We start from the raw sequence: 23,238 nt of genomic DNA on the forward strand, positions 1-23,238 counted from the left end.
TAATTAACTCTGCAATAGATTTCAGAGGACACCTTTGGAAACTGATGCACTCTTGCTCCTTTGATACAAGTGACAGATGTATTGCGGTTGTATAACACTACAATCACAATGCACAATACATATGGGGGGTCAGGTACACACATACACGTAATCAAGATGAGCTGGAGTTTCAAGTAGCACAACTATGATGGCCCACCACAGGTCTGGTGCCTGTCAATCGCTGCAGCAAGTGTACTGGGTGGGAGAGAGGCAGCCATCTTTGCTAGAGTTACTTCTTTCACTTCTGGCAAATGCCAGAGTGCCCCCGATAGGAAAGACACACAAAGGGGGCGATACCTGTTCATTGACTAACTTCTGTTAGTGAAGGACTGTACAGGTATTTACAATGAATATTTTCAAAACAGAATGAGGTAGTTATATCTGAACTTGCTTATTCCGAGTCAGATTATTATTGGTTCAAATAACTTCAGGAAGACTATGTGACAAAAGTGTGACTATGACATCATCTGGAGTGCACAGGATCGTGTGTGGCAAGTGGACATGCTGACATAGCACATTCATTCCCTCTGTTCTCCAAAAGGCATGTATATTGCTGCTCTCAATTGTCTATATGAAAGATAGAGCTGAATGTGGGGATAGCACAGTCTGTGTTATGTGTTGTCAGAGAGGAACATGGCTTTGGCGCAGAAGCAAGGATCAAGGCTCCACAAACGCACCTGCCATTGGCAAGTGCCGATTTTGTTCTGTATTAGAGAGATCCCCTTCCTTCTGTCAAGTTTAAAGAAGGGTACGAACTTTCCTCCTGCTGCACTGATTTCAGAGGCACTCCAGAAAACAACACAACATTGCCCAGTTTATGCCCGAGTGCCTCTGGGACTCAGTGAAGAGGGGCCAACTCTTCATCCCTTTCCCTAGATCAAAAATGGGAACAGCTGGCAGGAGCTCCTCCATAATAAGTCACACTGACCCTCAAATTCAGTGCGACCATCAGAGGAGATGGCCACCCTCTTCCTTGGGGGTAGAGGGCAAGGTCATGATAAACATATTTTGGCTGGCTACCACAGCCAGCCATGATTTGTGGATTCCTGGTTGTGACTCAAGGCAGAAAAAACATCTAGAGAACCAGAAGAGGGAACCAGCCTCCCACCCATCGCAGTTAATTGTCTAACCTGCAGGAAGACCGCTGAGTCCTTCTGATAAATCTTCACCAGCTGCATATTGGAGAGTGTGTCGATGCATCCCATGGCCAGGCCAGCCATGGCCATAACCACCGCAAGTACCACCACATTGTGGCAGACTGGGATGATGGCAAAAACCAAAGAGATAGCAAGGGATGATGCAAAAAGGGCAAGCAGAGACTGAGCCAACCTGGACCAAAAAAAGAAAAAGGGCAGTTTTGTTATTGAAAATGGATACATCCCACCTAGTGACTGTAGCCCTAGAGGCACAGTACATTAAACAACAACAACAACAACAACAACAACAACAACAACACTGTATGTATATGTTTTATAACAGTACTAAGACACTATTAAGACTCCAGGTAAACAAGATGTTTACATGGTACCTGAAAACAATCAGAGTAGGAACCAGATAAATAGATAAAGGAGATGATGTTCTACAGATGAGGCATCACCACAGAAAAGGCCCTATCTCTGGTTGCCCTTACTTTACCTCCTAACGCAGGGGTGTCTCCTCAAAAGACTTAAACAGCGGTACCAGGGAACCTGTAGCCCAGCAATATCCAGAGGGCCACAACTCCCATCTTCCCTGACCCTTGGACATCCTGGCTGGAGCTGATGGGGGCTGGAGACCAACAACATTTACAGGGCACCAGGTTCCCCATCCTTGGTTGAAAAGGAACCCCAGAAAGGTTCATATGGGATAAAACATACCGTCTCATATTTCTACCAGTCAACAGACTAGCAGCTGTAATTAGGACCAACTGACGCAGTCCCACACACAGAACACTACAACAGTTAAACTTGAATACAAACAGGACATGAATGTGAATGTCCTGTGAACAGTCACAGCTAGAAGAACAATCAAACATTGGCTAAAGATGCCTTATACTATGAACAATGCTTGAGTGTTTGTCTGCAGGGCTGGATCTAACAGCATCTATCAAGCCTGATTCTTCACGGCAGCCTTTGCCAACCTGGTGTCCTCCAGTCATCTTGGACCACATCTCCAATCAACAGGTGTGCTGGCTGCAGATGATGAGAGTTGTGGTCCAAAATAGCTAGAGCGCACCAGTTTGGCAAAGGCTGCCTTAGGAGGAGTGCAGCTTGCTCCAGAAGGGGAGGGGCATGCAAGAGCCAGTGAGTCTGAGTGGCTAGGAAACTGGATCTGAATCCCTGTTCAAATTATGGGATGCTCTTTTTCTCTTAGCCTCAGTTCCTAGACATGTAAACAACAGCAATCTACTTTACAGGGTTGCTGTGGGGACAAAACAGTTATTATTATTATTATATGCAGGGCTGTGTAAATTGTGCATTTGCACCATACAAGTACAGAAATTTGTTTAGAAGATGAGGAGGGGGCCAAGCTGGACTTTAATGGAAAGGTGGAGGGATTTCCTTACAGTGTTGATCTCTTCACCCAAGATTAGCAAAAGCCAAAATCTGCTTTATTTTCTTATATTACACATATTTCTGCATCATTTAAACAGGCTGAAGAATTCAGCTGCTGTTAGTAGAGACTTTATTTATTATTTGATTTGTATCCCGCCCTTCCTCCCAGCAGGAGCCCAGGGCGGCAAACAAAGCACTAAAAACACTTTAAAACATCATAAAAACAGATCTTAAAATACATTAAAACAAAATAGCATTAAGAAAATTTAAAGAAAAAAAAGAAAAAAGAAAAAACTTTTAAAAAGGGGTCCCTTGCACATCACCCCATGCTCCCATAAGGTATCTATGATATGGTGTTCTGCAACATTTTATTTTGTCTCCCATAGTGTTTGACTAACATCTATTTGATAGCTCTGTGGAGGATTATTTGGGGACTTTGAGTCATCAGCATCATGATTATTATGATAATGGACAGCTCTGTTTCTTTATTACATCACATCCAGGTGAGGTGGTGGATGTACTGAATATGTGACTGGAACGGGCTCGGTGGGGTGACAATAAACTGAGTCATCATGAAAGATGAAAGTTCTGTTGGCTGGTGGTATAGCTGATTAAAGACTTAAGATGATAAATATCAGAAGCACCACCACTGTTACCAGTTCCAAGTAGACAGACCAGTCCCAAGTAGACAGAAGAGAGCAGTTTCATGGCTAGAGTGTTGGACTAGAATGAAGTTTAAATCTTACAAAGATTTGAACTTGGTCTTGAAGTTCATTGGAACACCTTTGGGGCAAATCAATATCTCAGGTTAACCTATTGGAAGGAGAGTCATGTTTGCTTCTGGCCAAATCTCCTTCAAGGCACGGTGGGATAAAATCTAAAATAGAATAAAACAATCCAACTGAAATGTCTTTAGGCAAAGGACAAGTAAGCCTTGCATTCAATTGCTTTGTGTTAACAGAGGTGGGACAATAATCTTGCTAACCTCATAAAAGGCTATAATCACTGAGTGAAAGGTATAAAACCCATGAAGGATAGCTAAAGGAGACATTAATAAAGCTGAATGCCTGCTGGTGCATGTGCACTGGAGTGGGAACATTTTGCTTGCATCACTGATAGAATCTAGTGATTTAAGATATGCTATTAGTTCTGTGTAGGAAGAACCCAGGCAGAATCATCCTTTAAGAGTTAGATTACAGCTGCAATCCAAAACCATGGGCCTGGGAATAAGCTCCATTAAATTCAAAAGGATTTGCTTCCAAGTGGATAAGGTTAGAATTGCAGTCTAAGTCAGGAAAGAAAAAAAAGCCCCGTAATTTGTTGCACAACAGAAGTTTTCAACAAAGATAAAAACTGTTTTCTTATGTTTACTATTGTGAAAGTGAATCCTTTAAAACAATTCAGATTCTGAATTATAAAATTGCCACCTTTCTTTATTTACTTATTAAAATCCTAAATATACACAGGCTTCTAAACATATGTAGGGTTTGGAAAAGACTATAGCCCCTTCCACGCATGCACTGCCTGAAGAGCTGCATATAAAATGGGACTGGAGGGGCACCTGTCTCTGGATCTGCCCAACATCGATGCATTAGACATGGATGCCTGAACAGGAAAGATTACACATGTAGACCTCCGTGCACATGCCCTTGGAGACCCAGCTGTACAGGGTTCCAAAACACAGAGAAGTCTACACACACAGAAGTTTATGCATGTAGGCTTTCCCTTGCAGATGTCCACATCGAACACATAAGGGATGGAATTAGTGATATCCCTTCTTGCAGTACAGTACACAAATGAAACAGGGCTTAAGAAGAGAAGGCTGGAGATCAACCGGAGGTCATGGCAAGACTAAACATGAACCAGTTTCCATTTTCTCTTCCATAACCACAAAGGCTAAAATCTACCTTAACAAGAGAAAGAATCAGAATGCTGAGGTTATGTTGTAAAAGTCTCCAGATCTCGTACTAGAAAGTCATATTTGTGCAACTGGCCTACAGTTGTAATCACTACAGTAAAGACTGTTCAAATCACACAAAGAGCCTGTGTATTTGAAGAGGTCTGGAGCAAAATTAATTGCAAGCTCTTGTTCCCAGCTGATTTAAAGCAGCCGTCTATGACACCTGAACTGCCCCCATCTTTAACCTCAACCTGGGACACAGTGCCCACTTCTAATGATCTGACCCTATATGTTCACCTATTTCTTCTCTGTAGTAGGGATGTGCATCGGACTCAGATGAATCCTAAACTGAAGTGGGATGCCACAGAGATATACAGTATTGGGCTTGCCTGAGGCAAAGCTGCATGAGGCTACACTAGATGAAGCAGGGACGCTCAAAACACTTCAAGGTGCCTTAGCAATATTAATATTAAAGAAAACCTATGTCTCCAAGCTTACCATATGAGGAAAATGCCAGTGTGTGTGCATTGGGGGGGGGAGAGGAGCTTTGCAAGATCTAAGCGTATGTCTCTAGTTTAAGGAAAAACACCAGGAACAGGAGCAGGGAGGGGAAGCTCCATCACAACTGACAGGTCTAGCTTATAAGCAGAAGGGATGATTTTACCAGCATGCTCCAATCCATATGCTTTGGGGGGGGGGAGAGAGAGAAGCTTTGTAAGAGCAAAATTTATGTCTAAGGTTAAGGAAGACACCAGGATGGCAGAGAGAGGTCCTTTGTGATTGACAGATCTAGCTGGTAATCAGAGGGAATGATTTACCCAGAAAGTCAATCCCTCTACAGTTTTTCCATCTCAAAATCAACTTTTGAAAGATGCCCAGTACTAAAGCCCCTGGACTTATTTGCCTGAAATTTAGCAAGCATTAACCACCTTGGGTGAGTATGCCTAAAAATTTCATTCATTTCTGTCGAAAGAGGGGGAAATCCCAATAGTAAAAGAGGGAGGGTGAGGAGGAGAGAAATGAAGTGGACTTGGATGGACCCTGAGTCAATTTAGGCAGCCTACAAAGCACGTCGGATTTAAGCTGCTGTTTCCTGAAGCAATGAATTGGGATCCAAACCATGTTTGGGAATCTGTGCACACCACTGTGCTCTTGGATGGAAAGGGGGACAAGGATCTTTTATCTTTTACCAGTCATGCAAGAGGGAATTTTGGAAGGGGCAGCTTTTCTTCCATGCTTGGTATAACCACATTTCCCTCTTCTACCAAAAGAAGAACGCCAAAGGCGTGCCCTCCTTTGCACCAGGTCTTGTCCCATCTCTACATTAAAAGAACCTCTAAACAAAAATACAAATGTGGTATTGCAGTTTATCCCAAGTCAGCTTGTTGTTCTGACCTACCAGATGATGACCGGTGTTTTGAAAGACCCAGATTTTTCCATACAACAGCCCCCTCCAATACCTTTCCAGACAGGGTCAGTGTAACAAGATGGCAAACACCAGTGGTACTTTCTTCTATAGCAAAAATATATTACTGAATAACTTGACAAAGTGCTGCTTTTTAACAATGCCCAAATGGGAACACCACAAGAGCAGTCCTGCTATATCAGACCAAAGCCCCATCTAGTCTAGCATCCTGTTTTCCACAGTGTCTCTGGGAAGTCCACCTGCAGGACATGAGTGCAACAGTTCTCTCCCACTGTTGTTCGCAGCTGATCCTAATGTTCCTGCAGGCAGCATTATAGCCATCATTACTAGTAGCCATTGACAGCCTTAATCCTCCATGAATTGATCTAATTTCCTTTTACTGACATCTATGTTAGTGGCCACCTCTACACCTTGTGGCAAAGAATCCTATCATTTCCAATTATGTGCAGTGTGGGGCTAGTGACCAGCCTGGTCCTATTCCCAGGTGCCTCAGGTCCCAGGTTTTTCTTTTTTCTAGAGTAAATTTCCCAAATTCTCAGGTCTCTACAAGGAGAGCAAAAGCTACATTGACTGTATTTCACATGCAGCTATTTCCACTTGTTGAAAAAGCTGTCGCTGTGATAGAGCAGGCCACTCATTGCAGAATTTCTTTGGTTGTGTTCCCTGCCACCTCCACTCCCAGTTGGTGAGGATCATCTAATGTCAACATGAAATCAAGCCTTCAGTGTCATGCGCCCAGTCTTATGGAATATTCTTCTGTCAGATTCAGCAGGTGTCCTCAGTATTAACTTTTAGGTGTTTACCAAAAACTTTATGCTGCCAGGCTCATGCAGACAGTTAACTCTTTACAGTTAGCTGGTGCTCTGTGATTAGGGTTGTTTTCCTATGATTTTTAGTGTGTGTACATATACTGTATGTATGTACTCATACACACACAGTATTTAAGGTATTTATATACAGCTTTTCAGGCATTTCTCAAAGCGATTTACATAAGAATATGACAGCGATAAGCATAAATGATTAAAAAGTTACATTAAAATGGAAAAGAAAACTTATTTGCTTAGAAGATGCTGTTACTGCTTCTTCTTACACCCATCAGGGCAAGACCCCTTAATATGTGAACCTACATCATGTGCAGTGAGAGCATATCTGTGTAGCTGTAATACAGGAAGTGCTTTCTATGCAGGAAATCTGTTTCAGATAAAGCCTTAAGTTAGTTTGCCATTTGGGAGAGTGGATTCACAGGTTCGCATGCAATTTCTTACAAAGGAGCGTCTCGCATAGGAAATGTGTCTAAGTCTGAAATGGCCTAAGTTGGTGCTTGAAGTAGAAACATACAGTCTCACACACAAAAATTAGGATCACCAAATGAAAAACAACTGCAAATGCTAACAATGCATCAGCAACAGGCTCAGAGCTACAAAACGGTACCTCTGGGAGATAAAAAGAGCACATCGGGGGATAAAGATGCAGGTGCTAGCAACAGAAACACTAGAGATGGGAACTGTGCCAAGACTGGAACTCAATGTGTGCTCTGTAGAATTAACAAGAACAGATCCCCATGTAGCCTTGCCTGGCTTAAGAACACATCGAGCAGTTGAACCTCAATCATTGCTTTGTGGGCAGCGTAAAGATCTGTGCTGCTTAAACAAGCACGTGGGGAGGGGGGGGAGTAAAGAGCACATTTTGTTATCTAATCTATATCAGAGATTATGAAAATGGTTTGTTGTGCACTGCCAGCAACCATTGCAATAACCTGCTTTATGTACCACTGCATCGATCCCCTGGTCCTGGCCATGAGGAGGATAGAGGACCTGCTTGCTTCCCATTATTGTATCCAGACTTCAATTGTCTATTTGTCTTAAGAGCACACTACAAGATGCCATCTGACTTGGAGCTTCAGAAATGCTCTACAGAGATTTTAGGTTTCCCTGGGTTGGATGCTAATCATCGATCAGCACTCATTGAAGGCATCAGGAGCATGAAGCAGCCTAGTCTGCACCATAGAACACATACTTGCTTGCAGCATTGGGACAAAAGGACCATAGCTCACAAGAACACATGCCTTGCAGGCAGAAGGCCCCACATTCAATTCCTGGCACCTCCAGGGAGGGTCACAAAAGACTTGTCTGAACTTTAGAGAGCCACTGCTAGTCAATATAGCCAATGCTCAGCTAGACACGCCAGTGATCCAACTTAGTATAAGGCAACTTCCCAATTGCACATTACAGCTATCATGAAGTCAGTGATAGCAAAGGCTGCACTAGTTGGCCCATCTGTTGAATAATGCAAAAGAACAGAGAGAGAACTTACTTGCACATTGGCAGTGATGTCATGACAATAGTGCTCTGGTAATCTCCAGTTTAAATTATTGCAATGTGCCAGTCAGCAGTCCACTTGCTGTTATGTACTGGATGCAACTGGACCGCTGACTGGCATAGCCAGCAGAACTCCTATTAAACCATTATGAGAGAACTGTACTGGTTGCCTAATCACTTCAGAGCCCAACTCAAGGTCTTGTCTTTGATGTATATAGCCTTAACTGCCTTGGGTACCAAATACTTGAAACACTGTCTTCTTTATAGAACAGTCCTGGACTTAAGATCAGTAGGGGAGGGCATGCTGGTAGGAAGTCCATGGGGTGGCGGCATGCAAGCATACAGGCTTCTCTATGGTGGGTTCCAGATTTTGGAACTCCTTGCCTTTAGATGTCCATCTAGCACCAACTCTGGGTATATTCAGAAGGCATGCAAAGGCATACCTTTCTAACAAGGCTTTTGGGAACGTTTCACTGTATGTTCCCCCTTAACAATTTTACTGTTTGTGCTGTTTCAGTTGTTTGATTATGTATGTATTGTATTGTATTATTTTACTGTTTGTAACCCACCCTGGGGCCTTTTGGTGAAGAGTGGATAAGTGCATTTAATACAGGGGTTGCCAACCTTTTTGGATGCAAAGGCACATTTCAAATTTTGAGCGTTCTGAGGGCACCAGTGACAAAATGGCTGCCTTGTGAGTGGGGCATACTTCAAAATTAGAAAGTAGTCACAGTGAAGCTTTTCCCATAATTGTTTTTTCATAGTAGAAAAGGTTTGACCTCTTACATTTCTGCCGGCCATGCAGCTGTTAAAGGCACGAGAACCCTCTTTCCCCCTCAACTCTAAATCAAGCCTAGGCTGCCAAACAACTCACTTATCACAACTCTTCACTCGTTGGCTAATAACACTGACAGGCAGGAGCAGCCAGGCTGGCTCATTTCACATACATCACTTAGAAGGGTACCTTTCTTTCTAAGAGGGCTAGAGGCTTACTTTTTTTTTTTTACATGAAAGCTCAGTGGGCTACCTGCTAGGGGTGCCAATGAATGCCAATGTGGCTGTCATGGCACCCATGGGTGACAGGTTGGCAAAATGTATATTGGCAGTTGATGCTGAGCAGCAATGGCAGAAAAAGGCCAGGGTAAATAAAAGAGAGAGAGAGCACACAATCTACTGTGGAGCATCAGGGCAGTAGAGTTTAGTGACTAATTTGATGATGCAGACAGAATAGGTGGTATTCAAAGCTAGTCCTACTCAGAGTAGACCCCAACAAAGTCAATAGACATTACTAACTTATGTTCATGTCCATTATGTTCGATGGATCTTCTCTTAGGACTTAGTTGAATACAACCCAGTGGCTCTTGGCGGCTGAGTGTAATAAATCACTACCTATATAGTAGAATGCTCTGAGAAAAAAGGAGTAAAAATGCAGCAAAGTATTTTGCTGAGTGCAATAGCCATTGCACATGGGAATCTGAAACAGCAGAGTGTCACTACACAATAAAACTGCACTGGGTTGAAGAGGAGCATGTTTTCCCACTCAAGTTCTCCACTACAAATTGGAATCCAGGTCTATGAGAGATCTTTGCACATGCCACTAAAAGCGCTTCTTGCATTTTTCATGTCTGTGCTGCAAATATAAACCTACATTCACAATGATGTCCATTTAATTTTTTCCCCTTAAAGACTTGCTTCCTACTAACATCACAAGAGAGGTTCAAAAGTGCTTTTAGCATCATTTGCAAAAGCCATTAAGGCTAGCAGAAGTTCACTAGAGAGGATACAATTAAAGTAAAGCTTCCTAAATGGAATTTTCAACACCATAAGCATGCTATTGAGCCTCCACATTCAAAGGCAGTGTACCCTGTACACCAGGTCCTTTAGATAAAAATGGGGAGGGCTGTTGTGCCAGCACCCTCCTTGCAAACTTCTCAGAGGCATCGAGCTGGCCCCTGGCAACAGAACACTAGACTAGATGGATTTTTGGTCCTATCCAAAAAGATTCTTCTGATGCTCTCACACACTCATGTTTTTAGAAAAATGCATTCTAGACAAACCCTCTTAGAAAGTTGAACAGAATTTTTTACTTTAAGAAATGGACTGAAATGTAAACAACCCCGTACCAAAATCTACTTTTGAAATTCAGGGGTAGAGGTGAGGGAGAACTAAATTAAAAATTGCAGCAGGTTGCAAGACATCCTGAGTGTATTCAACACCTCTTCCTGTTCTCCAGTTGTGCTAATGGAGGCTTCATCAGTGGGAAAAAAGTGGGACAATTTCTTAATGAAAGTCTAACATGTGAAATGGGAAAAGGCTGAAGAAAGCAAAAACATTTGTTTAAAGCCCATGTAGGATGGAAGGCAAACCTGAAGCAGCAGTGAAAAGTGTGTGGTGTGGGTGTAAGTAAACCCAGAGGGGAAATAGCATCTGGAACAGGAGGCTCCCTTGAACTTGCAAATGAAAAGAAGATGCTACATGCACAAAGAAGAACTAGTGTTCAGAGCAATTTCCTCATATGCAGGCATTCCAAATCAGGGCACAGCTGAAGACTTCATATTAAGCTCTCTTAGAAACCTGGCTCAGGGAATATTGCAATACTGAGCTCTTCAATATGCCTTGCCAACCTTCAGTAAAACCACTGAGCCGCTTACAAGGCAGCAGCCAATAGGATCTTTCCCACATAATTAAAAAAAGTTCAAATCACCACCACACATGTCCTTGATCATCTCAACAATAGGGCATTAGGGGCTGATAATACAGAAAGCAACATCCCTTAACACTTACTAACATCTGGGAGGAAAAATGAGTGTCTGTGCAGCTTGGGGGGGGCAGTCCAGCACTATGTTGCAATACAAATCTATGCATGCCTTCAGTCATAAATGCGGCGTATTGTGGTAGGCTCAAGCTATTAACTGAAATCAGTTCTTTCCAACATGAGATACATTGCTTTTAATAACACACTGTCAAATGGGACAACATGAGGGTTGTGGAGTGAGAGAATATCTCCAAGTCTTGTGATAGCATCCTGCGTCTCATTGTATTTGGTTATTTTTTCCACACAACCCAACTTCTAGAGTCGTGGAATTTAGAGGAGAGTCACTCATATTCTTTGGGGAGAAATGCTCTGATCTTGCATCTTCCAAAAACCATTAGAATGATGATGGGTCAAAAACAGAGAGGCCTATAAAAATAATGAAGCCTTTTATGATGATCTAAGCTTGAATAGCAAGCCAAAGTTTCCATGAGTTTGAGTTGCTGCTTTGAGCACTTGAGGTCTGCAGCTGTTGAGGTTAAGGATATACCTTCTAACAGTACATTTGCAGCAAGGGGCAACTGCAATTCTTTCTCTAAATAGAATGAGAATAGAATTCTCCCTTCCCACCCCCACCCCTGGCCAAATGTGCCAGCTTGCTCATTTATTGTAATTTAGATGGACTGATCATTTGAGACACATGCATTAGCATACTCATACTGTTTACAAGACTCACAAAGTAAATGTTTTTAGCAGGGGGACCAAGAGATAAATCAATCTCTCACCTGCAGGGTATTTATTACAGATACATATACATAAAAGCTTCTTCAAAGGGCTGTTACATAGATGGAGCAAATTTATTTTCTGTTGATCCAGAGGGTAGGATCCAAGCTAATGGATTCAAATTTTGTGAAGGAACCACTAGGCTAAGCTGGCTCTGGATTCAAATTTTAATAAAGTGAATGTTGATTAGAAACAAGAAAGATTTTCTTACAGTATGAGCTGCTTAACAGTGGAAACAGACTTCCGTGGAAGGTGACAGGACTTTTTGTTTGTTTTTGCTTACACAGTACACAAGTTAGCTATAGGCAGAATGGAAGAGAATGCTGTTAAGTTGCAACAATAATGCTGCTCAATACAACAGCACAATCAATGCAAGATCTTTTCCAAGTACATGATGCTATTTTTTAAGCTCTTTCAAGGATTGCTAGAACACACCATTTTACAAAATATGGTCACATCATCAAGTTTACGCTAGATTATTATATAGGAAAAGAAGTTAAAAGAGTTAAAGTGGAGTTGTACTTCTACTGTGCTGTGCGAACAACAGAAAATTGTATGGGCTAGTAACCCAGAATAGCTGTGCAACCCAGTCCATAATTGTAGGGCTGAAAAATAATCATCGGTGCATTTTAATCAGAGCCGTGTGATCAGAAGTTTAATCAGAAGTGTGCTCTCTGCTTATAACATTGTTGCGATTACATACTTGTCTAAATTTGAGCAATGTGTATTCAGAGGATTCTCTAAAGCAGCCTTTCCCAACCAGTGTGCCTCCAGATGTTGTTGGACCACAACTCCCATCAGCCTCAGCCAACATTGCCAATGGTCAGGAAAGGTGGGAATTGTGGTCCAACAACATCTGGAGGCACACTGGTTGGGAAAGGCTGCTCTAAAGCATGAATTGATAATTAGGCAATTCATGAAATATTATGAAAATATAACTAATATTTAGAAGCAAGACTTTACTGGCTTAATTATCAGCTGACAGGCCTAGTCAGCTATAACTCTGGTCTTTAAAATGCTCAGAATTAGAGCCAGCCTAAGTTACCAATGAAATAATTTCACATAGATTCGAAAGGGATGCAAATAACATTATAACACAATCCTATGCATGTTTACTGAGAAGCGAGATCTATGGTGTCCAATGAGACTTTCTCCCTAGTAAGTACTTAGGATTGAAAACCTTAGTTTGGATTCAGTCCTCAAACTTATAATCATGTCAAAGCCAGCATATTTGCAGACCAGTTAAACATTAGTTTGTAGAAGTTCATTCGTTAAATGCCTCAAAATTAGTACCTAAGTTTTAGATTGTAGTTTTGGTCCTAAAACAAATCAGATCAAGATTAGTGTTGAACAACATCTAAAGAGTTACAGCTAAAAGTTTTAAGCGGGAGGGGAGGGAGTCATCACTTACAATTTGTTTGTTTTAAAGTGATCTCTACATGAAAAAGTGTTCTCTACGTGAGAGAGACTAATTCCTCATTGATGGTATCATTGATGATTTGTCAAGGATAACATTGTTCCTTCCAGGAACTCTGTGTGAAAATGGAATATTTACTGTGCCTGTTTTACCCTACGTCAACTTTTAAGTGCTTGTATGACACTAGATGTTGCTTGCCAACTTTCTGAAGAATGAGAGGACAGCTGGAGTTTTGACACCAAGGTTATTAAAACAGGTCCTTTACAAGAGAACCCTTGGGTCACAAAGAAACACATTGAGAAATCCCCAGCCTGAGGGTACCATGTCAATGTACAGCAGGGATTGATGGGTTCTGTTTGCTCATCAACATACATCTTAGCACAAGCATGCCATATGCCCCAGTTTCCCAAATTTTGAAACAAGCTCCATGTGGGAAAGAGACCTCAGATCACCACACTGACATCACAGCAATAGTGAATGGATCCAAGAGTCTGCCTGTGTGGGTTCTGCAATGTGGCTAGGGTCCCACAGAGCAAAAATCCTGCAGCCGTGATGATTTCAAGAGAGCCACTCACGGGACAAAGTCTCATTTTGCATGGCTTCCGTGACAAACCTGTCAAAATCATTATTGGCTCTATCAAGCAGCACCCAGATTACTTTGATCTTATTCAGATGAGCCCTTTGAATGCTTTTGAAGATACATCCTTAAATAATTGAAGAGAAGAGATAAACACAGGCAAAGGAAAAAGTCAGAAAGGAATAAGGCAATAGGGATTGTGGGAAGGGTTTCTGAGATGGTGAAAGGAACAGAGGCGCTGGTGATGGGCTTAGGCCAAGTGAGAAAGAATGAAGTGAGGGTGGCAGGATGGGAGCAAATAAGAGTTTAAAGCTAAATGTGAAATGGGGATAAGCCACAAGAGGAAAAAGCACACAAACATACACAAAAATAGCGAATGATACACATTCCAAAATTTGAATCATGACACTGCTACCACCACTAGCCAACTTTTTTTTACTGCTTCCGTTACCTTTCAACAGTCTGATGAGCAATATTACCATGCCAGGAAAACCTCCAACTGTTCAATGGGGGTTGGCAAATATTACCTGCCAATTTACTCCTACAATGAGGATAAAATCTGTTATCACTGGGAGTTTATCAAATCTGAAAACTATTCAGAATACAAACCCAATTGAGCAATATTAGGAACTCCCAAAAATACCTTTGTATGTCTTATGACCGGAACATTGCTTGCTGAAATGGGTGTCCACATTAATCCATTTAATCACTCGATACAGATATTAGACATAGGAGACACCAGATTGCCTAAGGTCAGGAGTATTGTAAGCTTTGTATTTTTAAAAGGGCCATCTTGGTTTCACCAGATGGCCTGGCACCATCCAAGGATGGTAGATACAGTAAAGTTCCTTTATCATCTGAGACATTGTGCAAGACCTACCACATTGTTTATCCCAACACCCACTATATGAAGAACCAAGTACCAGATTTGAACAACTATTTGCTCATTGAACAGGACCATTGGCCTATCTGTAAAAAACCTGAACTTTGCTAGTCAGAAGCAAAGATAACATAATGGGGAAAGGTGGCCTTTTTTGCATTCACAACCACAGGCACAAGCAGGGTGGGGGGCAGTTTATGGGGTTAGCCATTTTTAGGATATCTGAATTTCTACTTCCCTTGTGATTGTACTGCAAACATGTTTCATTCTTACTTCATTGTAAACTGTTTTAAACAAATAAATATATTCTAGTGGAGGTGCTAGATTTTGACATGTCAGGCTGCTGCTAAAGGCACAGAAGTGTTCCTGGTTAAAAAAAGGTGGCCACATTGTCTTGAGGTGGCATGCCATTGGGAAAATACCTTTGAACTGCTGTTGTGGACCACTAGAACTCTCTATGGCGATGGTCCTACATTATCTCACAGACCATTTCCCATATTAGGCTTCATCACAACACACATACACCCACCCAATGCACTATACTGCTTATTGTACCATCCACACACCAAGTGTAAACAGCCACACAGAGTCCCTGAGCCAGAATGTTGATGCTAGATGCAATCGAGATGCCTTTAAGTGTCCAGGTTAAACAGGTCATTTTCATAGCATTCACCCCCCTCTTCAGCTGGATAGTTTCACAGTGGGCTCCTATGCATATTTATTTATTCAGAAACACACCCTGCCAAGTTTATACTCCCAAGGATTGCAGCTGAGCAGCCTGGCTCTATGAGGAGCGGGGCACTGATTTCAGTGGGTTTAGATGTACTTTGCCCAGGATCCCCAAGTTAGAAGGGTTAGAAATGGCAGCACTCAGAGATCTGTGCCAGACTCAAGAGAGAGCTGGAGAATCGAAGATGATGGCAGCGGGGCGGAAACAGCTGAGCAAACGGGCACTGATTTCTAGGGCAAAGCCTGGCACAGACCACATGGAAAGATGTGCGCAAAGCAGCCCCCGCTGGAGGCTGACATGCAGAAAGGGAGGGGGGCTCCTCAGCGGCATCAGGAGGGAGCCTCCCGGTTCCAGAAGGAAGGGGGGGGAGGCAGGCGATGCTAATGGCCGGAGAGCCCAAGGCACCAAACGGGCGGGAGAGGAGGGGCGCCTTACGTTCTCTTGAAGATCCCTCCCAAGCAGCTGCCGACCAGCAGGCAGAACTGTTGCGAGAAGAAGACCCAGGTGATCTGGGAGAGGGAGCTCTGGGTCTGACAGCGCAGGTCCAGCAGGGTGGGCCCCAGGAAAGCGATGCAAAGGCCGAAGCTGAAGAACACGCTCCAGTAGGTCAGCGTGGGCTGCAGGTTCCTCTTGAAGAGCGTCGTCACCCTCGCATCCCACCACCACATCCTCGGCTCGCACTCCCCTCCAGGAAGCAGCTGGGCTCTTCTGCTGCCTGCCCCGAAGCAAGTCCCTCGGCCAGTCCCAGCGGGCGCAGAGAGGGCGAAGGGGGGGGAGTGGCGCCCCCTAGTCACGCGCACTCCGGATCCGAGTCTCTGGTGCCCGGCTCCGTCGCCCGGAGTACGGGCAATCCGGATCTAGGCTCCTGCGGCCGCGAGCCAGAGCTTCGTTCGCTTCTCCCCCTTCCTTGGCCGGAGCCAGCGCACCTGCTGTCCTCCACGGTACAGTCAGGCAAGGTGGAATCCCCTTGGAGAACACCTGCAACCCGGATTCAACGCCTCTCCGCCCTGTGCAATCCCGATCGCCCCCTCCCGCCCCCGATCACACGTAAACCGCCGCCGCCGCCGCCGCCCTCCCCACGCCTGCGCCTCCCTGCCCGTCCGCCCGTCCACGGTCCGGGATCCTGCCCTCTCCTCTCTAAAGACGGTTCAGTCCTACGCAGGTGTCCCCGCCGCGTCTCCCTCTGTGGCGCGCGCTGGGAGGGGGCAGTAAAGCAGGGTTGGGACTGGCTCCGCCCCTTCAGCCCAGGGAGGCGCGCACAAGCGCCGGGAATGCCCGCCTTCCAGGGCAGCCGAGCAAAAGCGAAGCTTTTCCCGGAAGACGCCGGCAAGCCGAGTCCGATCTGCGCTCGATTTTGCGCACGGGAGCCTCGACGGAGTGTTGGCGCGAGAGAGGCTGGGGTCTTGGGGCGCTCCTCCTTCTCCATTCCCGTGCTGCGCGCTACCTTTCTCCGCCGCCGGCCAGCTGCAGTTCAAAAAGCCGGAGTCAAAAATACGCCCCCGGTTGACGGTGGGGGCCCCTTGGCAAAAGGGAAGGCGCGAACCCGCGTCCTTGAGAGTTTTTGCACTGCTAGCCTAACATTGAAGAGGAATAAGCAATCACGCAGAGAGATGTTTCCAAAATGGGACGAATTCCCTACAACCGAACACACAGCCCCTGTTAGATCCCCGTCTGTTAGATCCCCGAGTGTGATAATTGCACACGCGTCTTTTTCACTTGGGGAGCATACATCTGCCGGAGACTTGTGGCGGCCAGTCGCTGCTGCCTGCTTCTAGCGTAGTTGCACGCAGTTGAAAAGACCCGCAGTCGTTACACGAGACTGTACTTTCCTACGCGGAAGTACTTACCATGGGCTAAAATCAAAACGTCTGAAACATCTCTGTTTGTACTGGGCTGGTTTCTTTTCCCCTCTTTCATCCAACCCCCGCCCCCCGTGAGAATTGGAGGTGCCATCTGCCTCACACTTGGGCAAGACGCACATCGTTACTATCCCCTTGTCGAAGTCAGTGCTACCACCAGCTGCAACCTATTTGCGTTAATAGCACAAATTATGTGCCGTTCGCTTTACAGGATGAATAAAGGTGATAGAAGCTTCCCTTCAAATGCAGATAGTAGTGGGGGGAGGCCGCGGCAGGAAAAGAATGATATTTTCTCTCTCCACCCCCCCACCTCCCCCACCTCCCCCAGTCCTGAGGTTGCGGATGCGGATGCTTCCCAAGGCAGCTGTGTCTACATAACCCAAAAAAGAAAGGTGCACCTTGATGCTTTCACTCAGTTAAGGCCAGGTCTAGTTTGGCCCTAAGTATCTGCAGGATCCAAACAAGTCCAAAGACTAATCTTTCCTCTGGGTTCAATCCATCACTATTGGTCATACTTTGGGATCCTGATTCCCCTTGATCATAGGCCTTTTTACCCAATCTGTTTTTAGAAACAACATGGAAAGAGCCCTGCTGGGTCAGAACAAAGGTCTATCTCATCTAGGATTCTGTTCTCATAGCAGACAGCCAGATGCCTAGGAGAAGCCCACAAGCAGTCCACCTGCACTACAACATTATCCTTCTTGTGATTGCCAGGAACTAGCATTCATTCGGAGGCATGCTGTCTCTGATGTGGAGGTATAATAGCCATCATGACTGGTAACAGTCCTTTACTTATTGATCAATGGACAGTTTGTGTTGTTGTTGTTGTTGTTATATTATTATTATTATTATTATTATTATTATTATTATTATTATTATTATTATTATTATTAACTTTATTTATACCCCAGCGTTTTTCCATATTGGTACTCACGGCGGCTTCCAGATAAAAAACAGATACAATTAAAACCTACCAAAGTTAAAAGCATATAATACATAAATAAATAAATATAGACAGATATAATTAAAAAATGAACTCTAATTTAAAATAGCATTAAACTGTTTCTGATAATTAAAAACTATACTCATAAAATCAGAATAATTAAAAAATAAACAAGCCAGAACAATATAACCTCCTTTTGGGCCTATCCTTAGCCGCCTTCGGAATCAAAGGCTTGCTGAAATAAGAAAGTTTTTACCTGTTGATGAAAGGACTGCAGGGAAGAGGCCATTCTTATCTCCTTAGGGAGGGAATTCCAAAGCCTAGGGGCAGCCACCGAGAAGGCCCTATCTCGTATCCTCACTAGTTGTACTTGTGCGGATGAAGGTATTTAAAGAAGGGCCTCTCCTGAGGATCTCAGGGCCCGGGCAGGCACATAGAGGGCAATGCGGCCTGACAAATAGCCTGGACCCAAGCCGTGTAGGGCTTTACAGGTCAGCACCAGCACTTTGAATTGTGTCTGGAAACAAACTGGCAGCCAGTGGAGCTTTTTTAACAGGGGAGTTGTATGGTCCCTGTAATCAGCCCCAGTTAACATTCTGGCTGCAGCATGTTGTACCAGCTGAAGTTTCCGAGCAGTCTTCAGAGGCAGCCCCACGTAGAGCGCATTACAGTAATCTAAACGGGATGTGACTAAGGCATGTGTCACCGTGGCCAGATCGGACGGGTCAAGGAACAGGCGCAGTTGGCGCACTAATCTCAAATGTGCAAAAGCCCTCCTGGCCACTGCAGAAACCTGGGAATCCAAATTTAAAGCTGAGTCCAGGAGGACACCCAAACTGCGAACCTGTGTCTTCAGGGGGAGTATAACCCCATCCAGCACAGGCTGTATCCCTATTCCTTGGTCTGCCTTACGACTGACAAGGAGCACCTCTGTCTTGTCTGGATTAAGCCTCAATTTGTTCACCCTCATCCAATCCACCACCACTGACGTCAGACACCAGTTTAAAACCAAGACAGCTTCCTTGGAAGAAGGTGGAAAGGAGAAATAGAGTTGGGTGTCATCAGCATACTGGTAGCAACGAACTCCAAACGCCCAAACAACCTCTCCCAGCGGTTTCATGTAGATGTTAAATAACATAGGGGACAAAACTGAACCCTGAGGGACTCCACAGGCCAATGGCCAAGGAGTCAGAGTCCCCCAATACCACCTTCTGGGTTTGCCCCTCCAGGAATGACCGGAGCCACTGCAAAACAGTGCCCCCAAGTCCCATCCCAGCTAGGCGGTCCAGGAGGATACTATGGCCTTTTCTCCCAGCAGGAGCCCAGGGCAGCAAACAAAAGCACTAAAAACATTAAAACATCATAAAAGCAAACTTTAAAACACATTAAAACAAAATATATTCCAAAACGTTACTTAAAATGTTAACACATTGGCTGCAGGCCTTCCTTGCACTGTGTACTGTACAGCTGAAGATCTAGTGCAGGAAGTAAGTGAAATGGATTAAGGCAGATGGGAACTTTTGGTCCTCCAGATGTTGCTGAACTACAAATCTCATCATCCCTTGCCTTTGGCCATGCTTGCTGGGGTGGATGGGAGTTGTAGGTCAGCAAATATCTGGAGGGCCAAAGGTTTCTCACACCTGGATGGGATGGAGAGTGATCATGACTCTGTGACATAATTCTAATCCAAATTTAGCCAGATTCATTGCTAGTCCTGGTCCATGGAAAATGTGGCATAATAAGAGTGACTTTGAGCATGTGCAAAGTGCTGTTAGCTTCCCACAGAGTGTGGCTGAGCACAATATGCAAAAATAACAACAGAGGACAGAGTCCTCTTACTTTTGCTTCTGGCAACTGTGCATAAGGGCAGCTCATACCTGAAATTTGCTTTTTCACACACCTGGAAGTCAGAGTGACTTGTGTTTTTTCAGTCACTGTTACCTGGTGACACAAGAAGAGGCTGACTATAGCAGGGCTGGCACAAGACATTTTGATGCCTGGAGTGGGAAATCCAAAGGACATCCCTCCCCACTATAAATACTGAATAATAAATTAACTGACTTGATAACAGGCAGCCACTTCACTCTGCCTTATGATGGCCAGTCTTGCTTCAGCAACTAACTATATGCAGCTCCCACACAACTGGTTTGGGGTGAGGGTTTTTAGGTCAAACTATCTGCCTTCCTTACAGAGAACTTTGGGTTCCAACAACACTGCCCTGAAAGAAAGTAAGCTCTGCTTGACTCTCTTGAAATAGTAATAAGGAATCTTGTCCCTTTCAAATTGTACTATGAAGTGTGGAAAAGACACAGAGGAGGCAGGAAAATCCTCCCAAACCTCTGAATTGTAATAATTAGCATACTTGCAAAAATGAACATTTTATTTTATAATATCTCTGTGGCTTTTTGTTTGCTTGTTTGTTTAAAGAATATATATGTGTACGATGACTGTCAAATCTGTGGCAGTCTAGGGCTAGGTTGGAGTGGCTGATGCTTTGCTTATGCAGAAAACTCCCTCTGGAGGAGGATGAGTTTATAAATATTTCACCTGCTGCATTTGAAACGCTAACTGGCCATTTTTAGAACGCTCTTGCTTGTTTCTTGTCTCTCTTTTTTTCCAGGGCAAAGCAATACCCAGGCGTACTGGGCTGATTCAAGGGAACGCTGGAGTGTCATGTGGTTTTTTTCTTTTGCTTTGCCTGAGTGCTCTAGGGATGCATGTGATGTTATTGCCTACCTCTGGAATGTGTGCATGGACAAGTCAGAGGTGCCAATTTTTATAACTGTTGTTTTAAAGCTCTTCTTATTTAAACAGCACCTAAGCTCTGGTCCTATCTCAATCTATTACTTTGTCATGTATCCAAGGTGATGTATGGGAGGCAGTTCTGAGAAAAAAAGGGAACAGTCATAAAAAGCATATTTTTATTTCCAGAATCCAGATTAAATAATCTAGAATAAATTTCAGTTGCACAGCTAACACAGCCCTAATTTCTCCTCATTGACAGAGGCTCTGTGAGTGAGCAGTTCCCAGATCTGGGAAACAGGTCAGTCACCTGTTCTGGTTGGGGTTGTACTCACTCTGAAGGAGCAGGTAAGCACATTGGGGGTGATCCTACATCTGTTTTTGTCACTGGAGGCTTAAGTGGCTTCAGGGGCTAGGAGCACCTTTTGCCAGTTTTGGCTGGTGTGACAGCTACAGCTGTTCCTGTACTGGGATAGTTTTGTTATAGTAGTACAGGCACTGGGTACCTTCAGACTGGATTATTGCAATGCACCCTGGGGATCACTAGCAAACACTGTAAAATTTAAATCATCCTTAACAATAACAGAATGCTAAAAAAACACAGTTAAAGTACACATTTAAGTACACTGAATTAAAAACAGAACATAATTTAATGTAAATATTTTATAGAACCATAAAACCAGCTTAAACTCACTAGTAAACTTCTACATACAACTTCAGATAATGCCCATACATAATACAACACAAAATGCTGTCAAATGCATTTCCACAGATGTCTTCCTTTTTGAGCTGTATGGATCCCTGCAGTGTACTCTATGTGGGTCTTGCTTGGTACTGAAGATGCAGCTAGTGCAAAATGCTGTAGCAAAGCTGTTGAAGGGAGTGCCCTATGGACAGCACATAACACCTATGCTGAGAGAGCTACGCTGGTTGCCAAAATGCTACTGGGCCAAGTTTAGGGTCTTGCTGTTGGTTTATAAAGCTCTGAACAATTTGGGACCAGGTTATCTCCAGGAACACCTTGTATATCCCTGTCTGGACTCTGGACACTTTGATCCTCAGGAGAGACACTCCTAGTAGTACCATATGCTCCTGAGGTCCATCTTTTGTCCACTAGGACCAGGGCTTTTAATGTAGCCATGCCTGTCCTTTGGAATGAGGTTCCTGTGAACAGCAGGCAGATATCTTCAGTATTGGCATTTAGGCAACTGCTCAAAACTCATCTGTTCACCTAGCAGTTCTCCGAGGGATGTCCTAGTAACACTGATGTTGATCTACCGATTTGTGATGTGTTTTGTATTTGTTTTATGAACGTAATTTTATTGTTAATTCTATGCAGTTCATGCCATAATATTTTTTTCTTAATGTTGGCAATATAGTTTTGTGTTTTTTGCAGATAATCAAATAATAGTGGGAGTAAGTTCTCATTAAAGCAGAGCAGGCCATCTTTGATGTGTTGACCTTCCTTTCACACAAATAGTGCCTGAAGTGTGGTACTAAAGCACCTTGTTTTAATTTTTCCAGATGTTTTACAAGCAGGTTCATCTTTATGCCTGACTAATTTTATGCCATATCTGTTGTGTGCAGAAAAGCATTTTCATGATCCTCTGTTACTACAAAAAGCAAACAAACAACCCCCCAAGCCCCCCACATTTACTTCAGCTATCAGGCTATTTGTCAGACCGTATCTCCCTATATGAGCCTGCCCGGGCCCTGAGATCTTCAGGAGAGGCCCTTCTCTCAGTCCCAACACCCTCGCAAGTGCGATTGGTGGGGACGCGAGATAGGGCCTTCTCGGTGGCTGCTCCTAGGCTCTGGAACTCCCTTCCTAGGGAGGCACGAATGGCCCCCTCCTTGCCATCCTTCTGTCGGCAAGTAAAGACTTTTTTATTCCGAAAGGCTTTTGGAATAGAAGGTGTTTAGGATTGGGCTTTATAAGGCTTGTTTTATTGTTTTATATTATTATTTGTATTATTTTAAATTGTTTTTAGATTTTTAAATGCCTTTTACGGTTTTAAGGTTGTACATAGTTTAATTGTATGTTTTTAACTACTTGTAGTTCTATTTGTAAGCCACCCTGAGTTCCAGTTTGGAAAAAGGGTGGGGTAAAAATAAAGTTTCAATTTAATTCAATTCAATCATGGTCATATGTGGGGAAAGGATGATTTAAAAATATCCATGGGTATAATTATTTAGTTAGGTGACATTGCAAATGCAGAACATTCCATAAATGTTTGCTACTACTGATCATACCAGTGGGACCTGCAACAAAATGTTGTTCAGTCAACTATGCTCTCTTCTAGGATATTCCATTCCATGCTTCCTTCCACTAGGTTTT

General features: G+C 43.7%; 1 protein-coding gene across 2 annotated transcripts in view; it reads right to left on the minus strand.

The window, feature by feature from the left end:
* MFSD4A (major facilitator superfamily domain containing 4A) overlaps positions 1-17,387 on the minus strand; it is a 54,439-nt gene extending 37,052 nt beyond the window's left edge. Inside the window, exons 1-2 of one of the 2 annotated variants that reach the window (XM_061632148.1) lie at positions 17,204-17,387; positions 1,170-1,368 (exon numbers count right to left, since the gene is read on the minus strand). In XM_061632148.1, coding sequence (XP_061488132.1) covers positions 1,170-1,368; positions 17,204-17,337 — 333 coding nt within the window. In that variant the 5' untranslated portion in view covers positions 17,338-17,387. The other variant, XM_061632147.1, reaches the window with a different exon arrangement.
* Positions 17,388-23,238: the final 5,851 nt, after the last annotated feature.

This window comes from Rhineura floridana, chromosome 6, assembly GCF_030035675.1.
Source record: "Rhineura floridana isolate rRhiFlo1 chromosome 6, rRhiFlo1.hap2, whole genome shotgun sequence".
Taxonomy (NCBI): domain Eukaryota; kingdom Metazoa; phylum Chordata; class Lepidosauria; order Squamata; family Rhineuridae; genus Rhineura; species Rhineura floridana.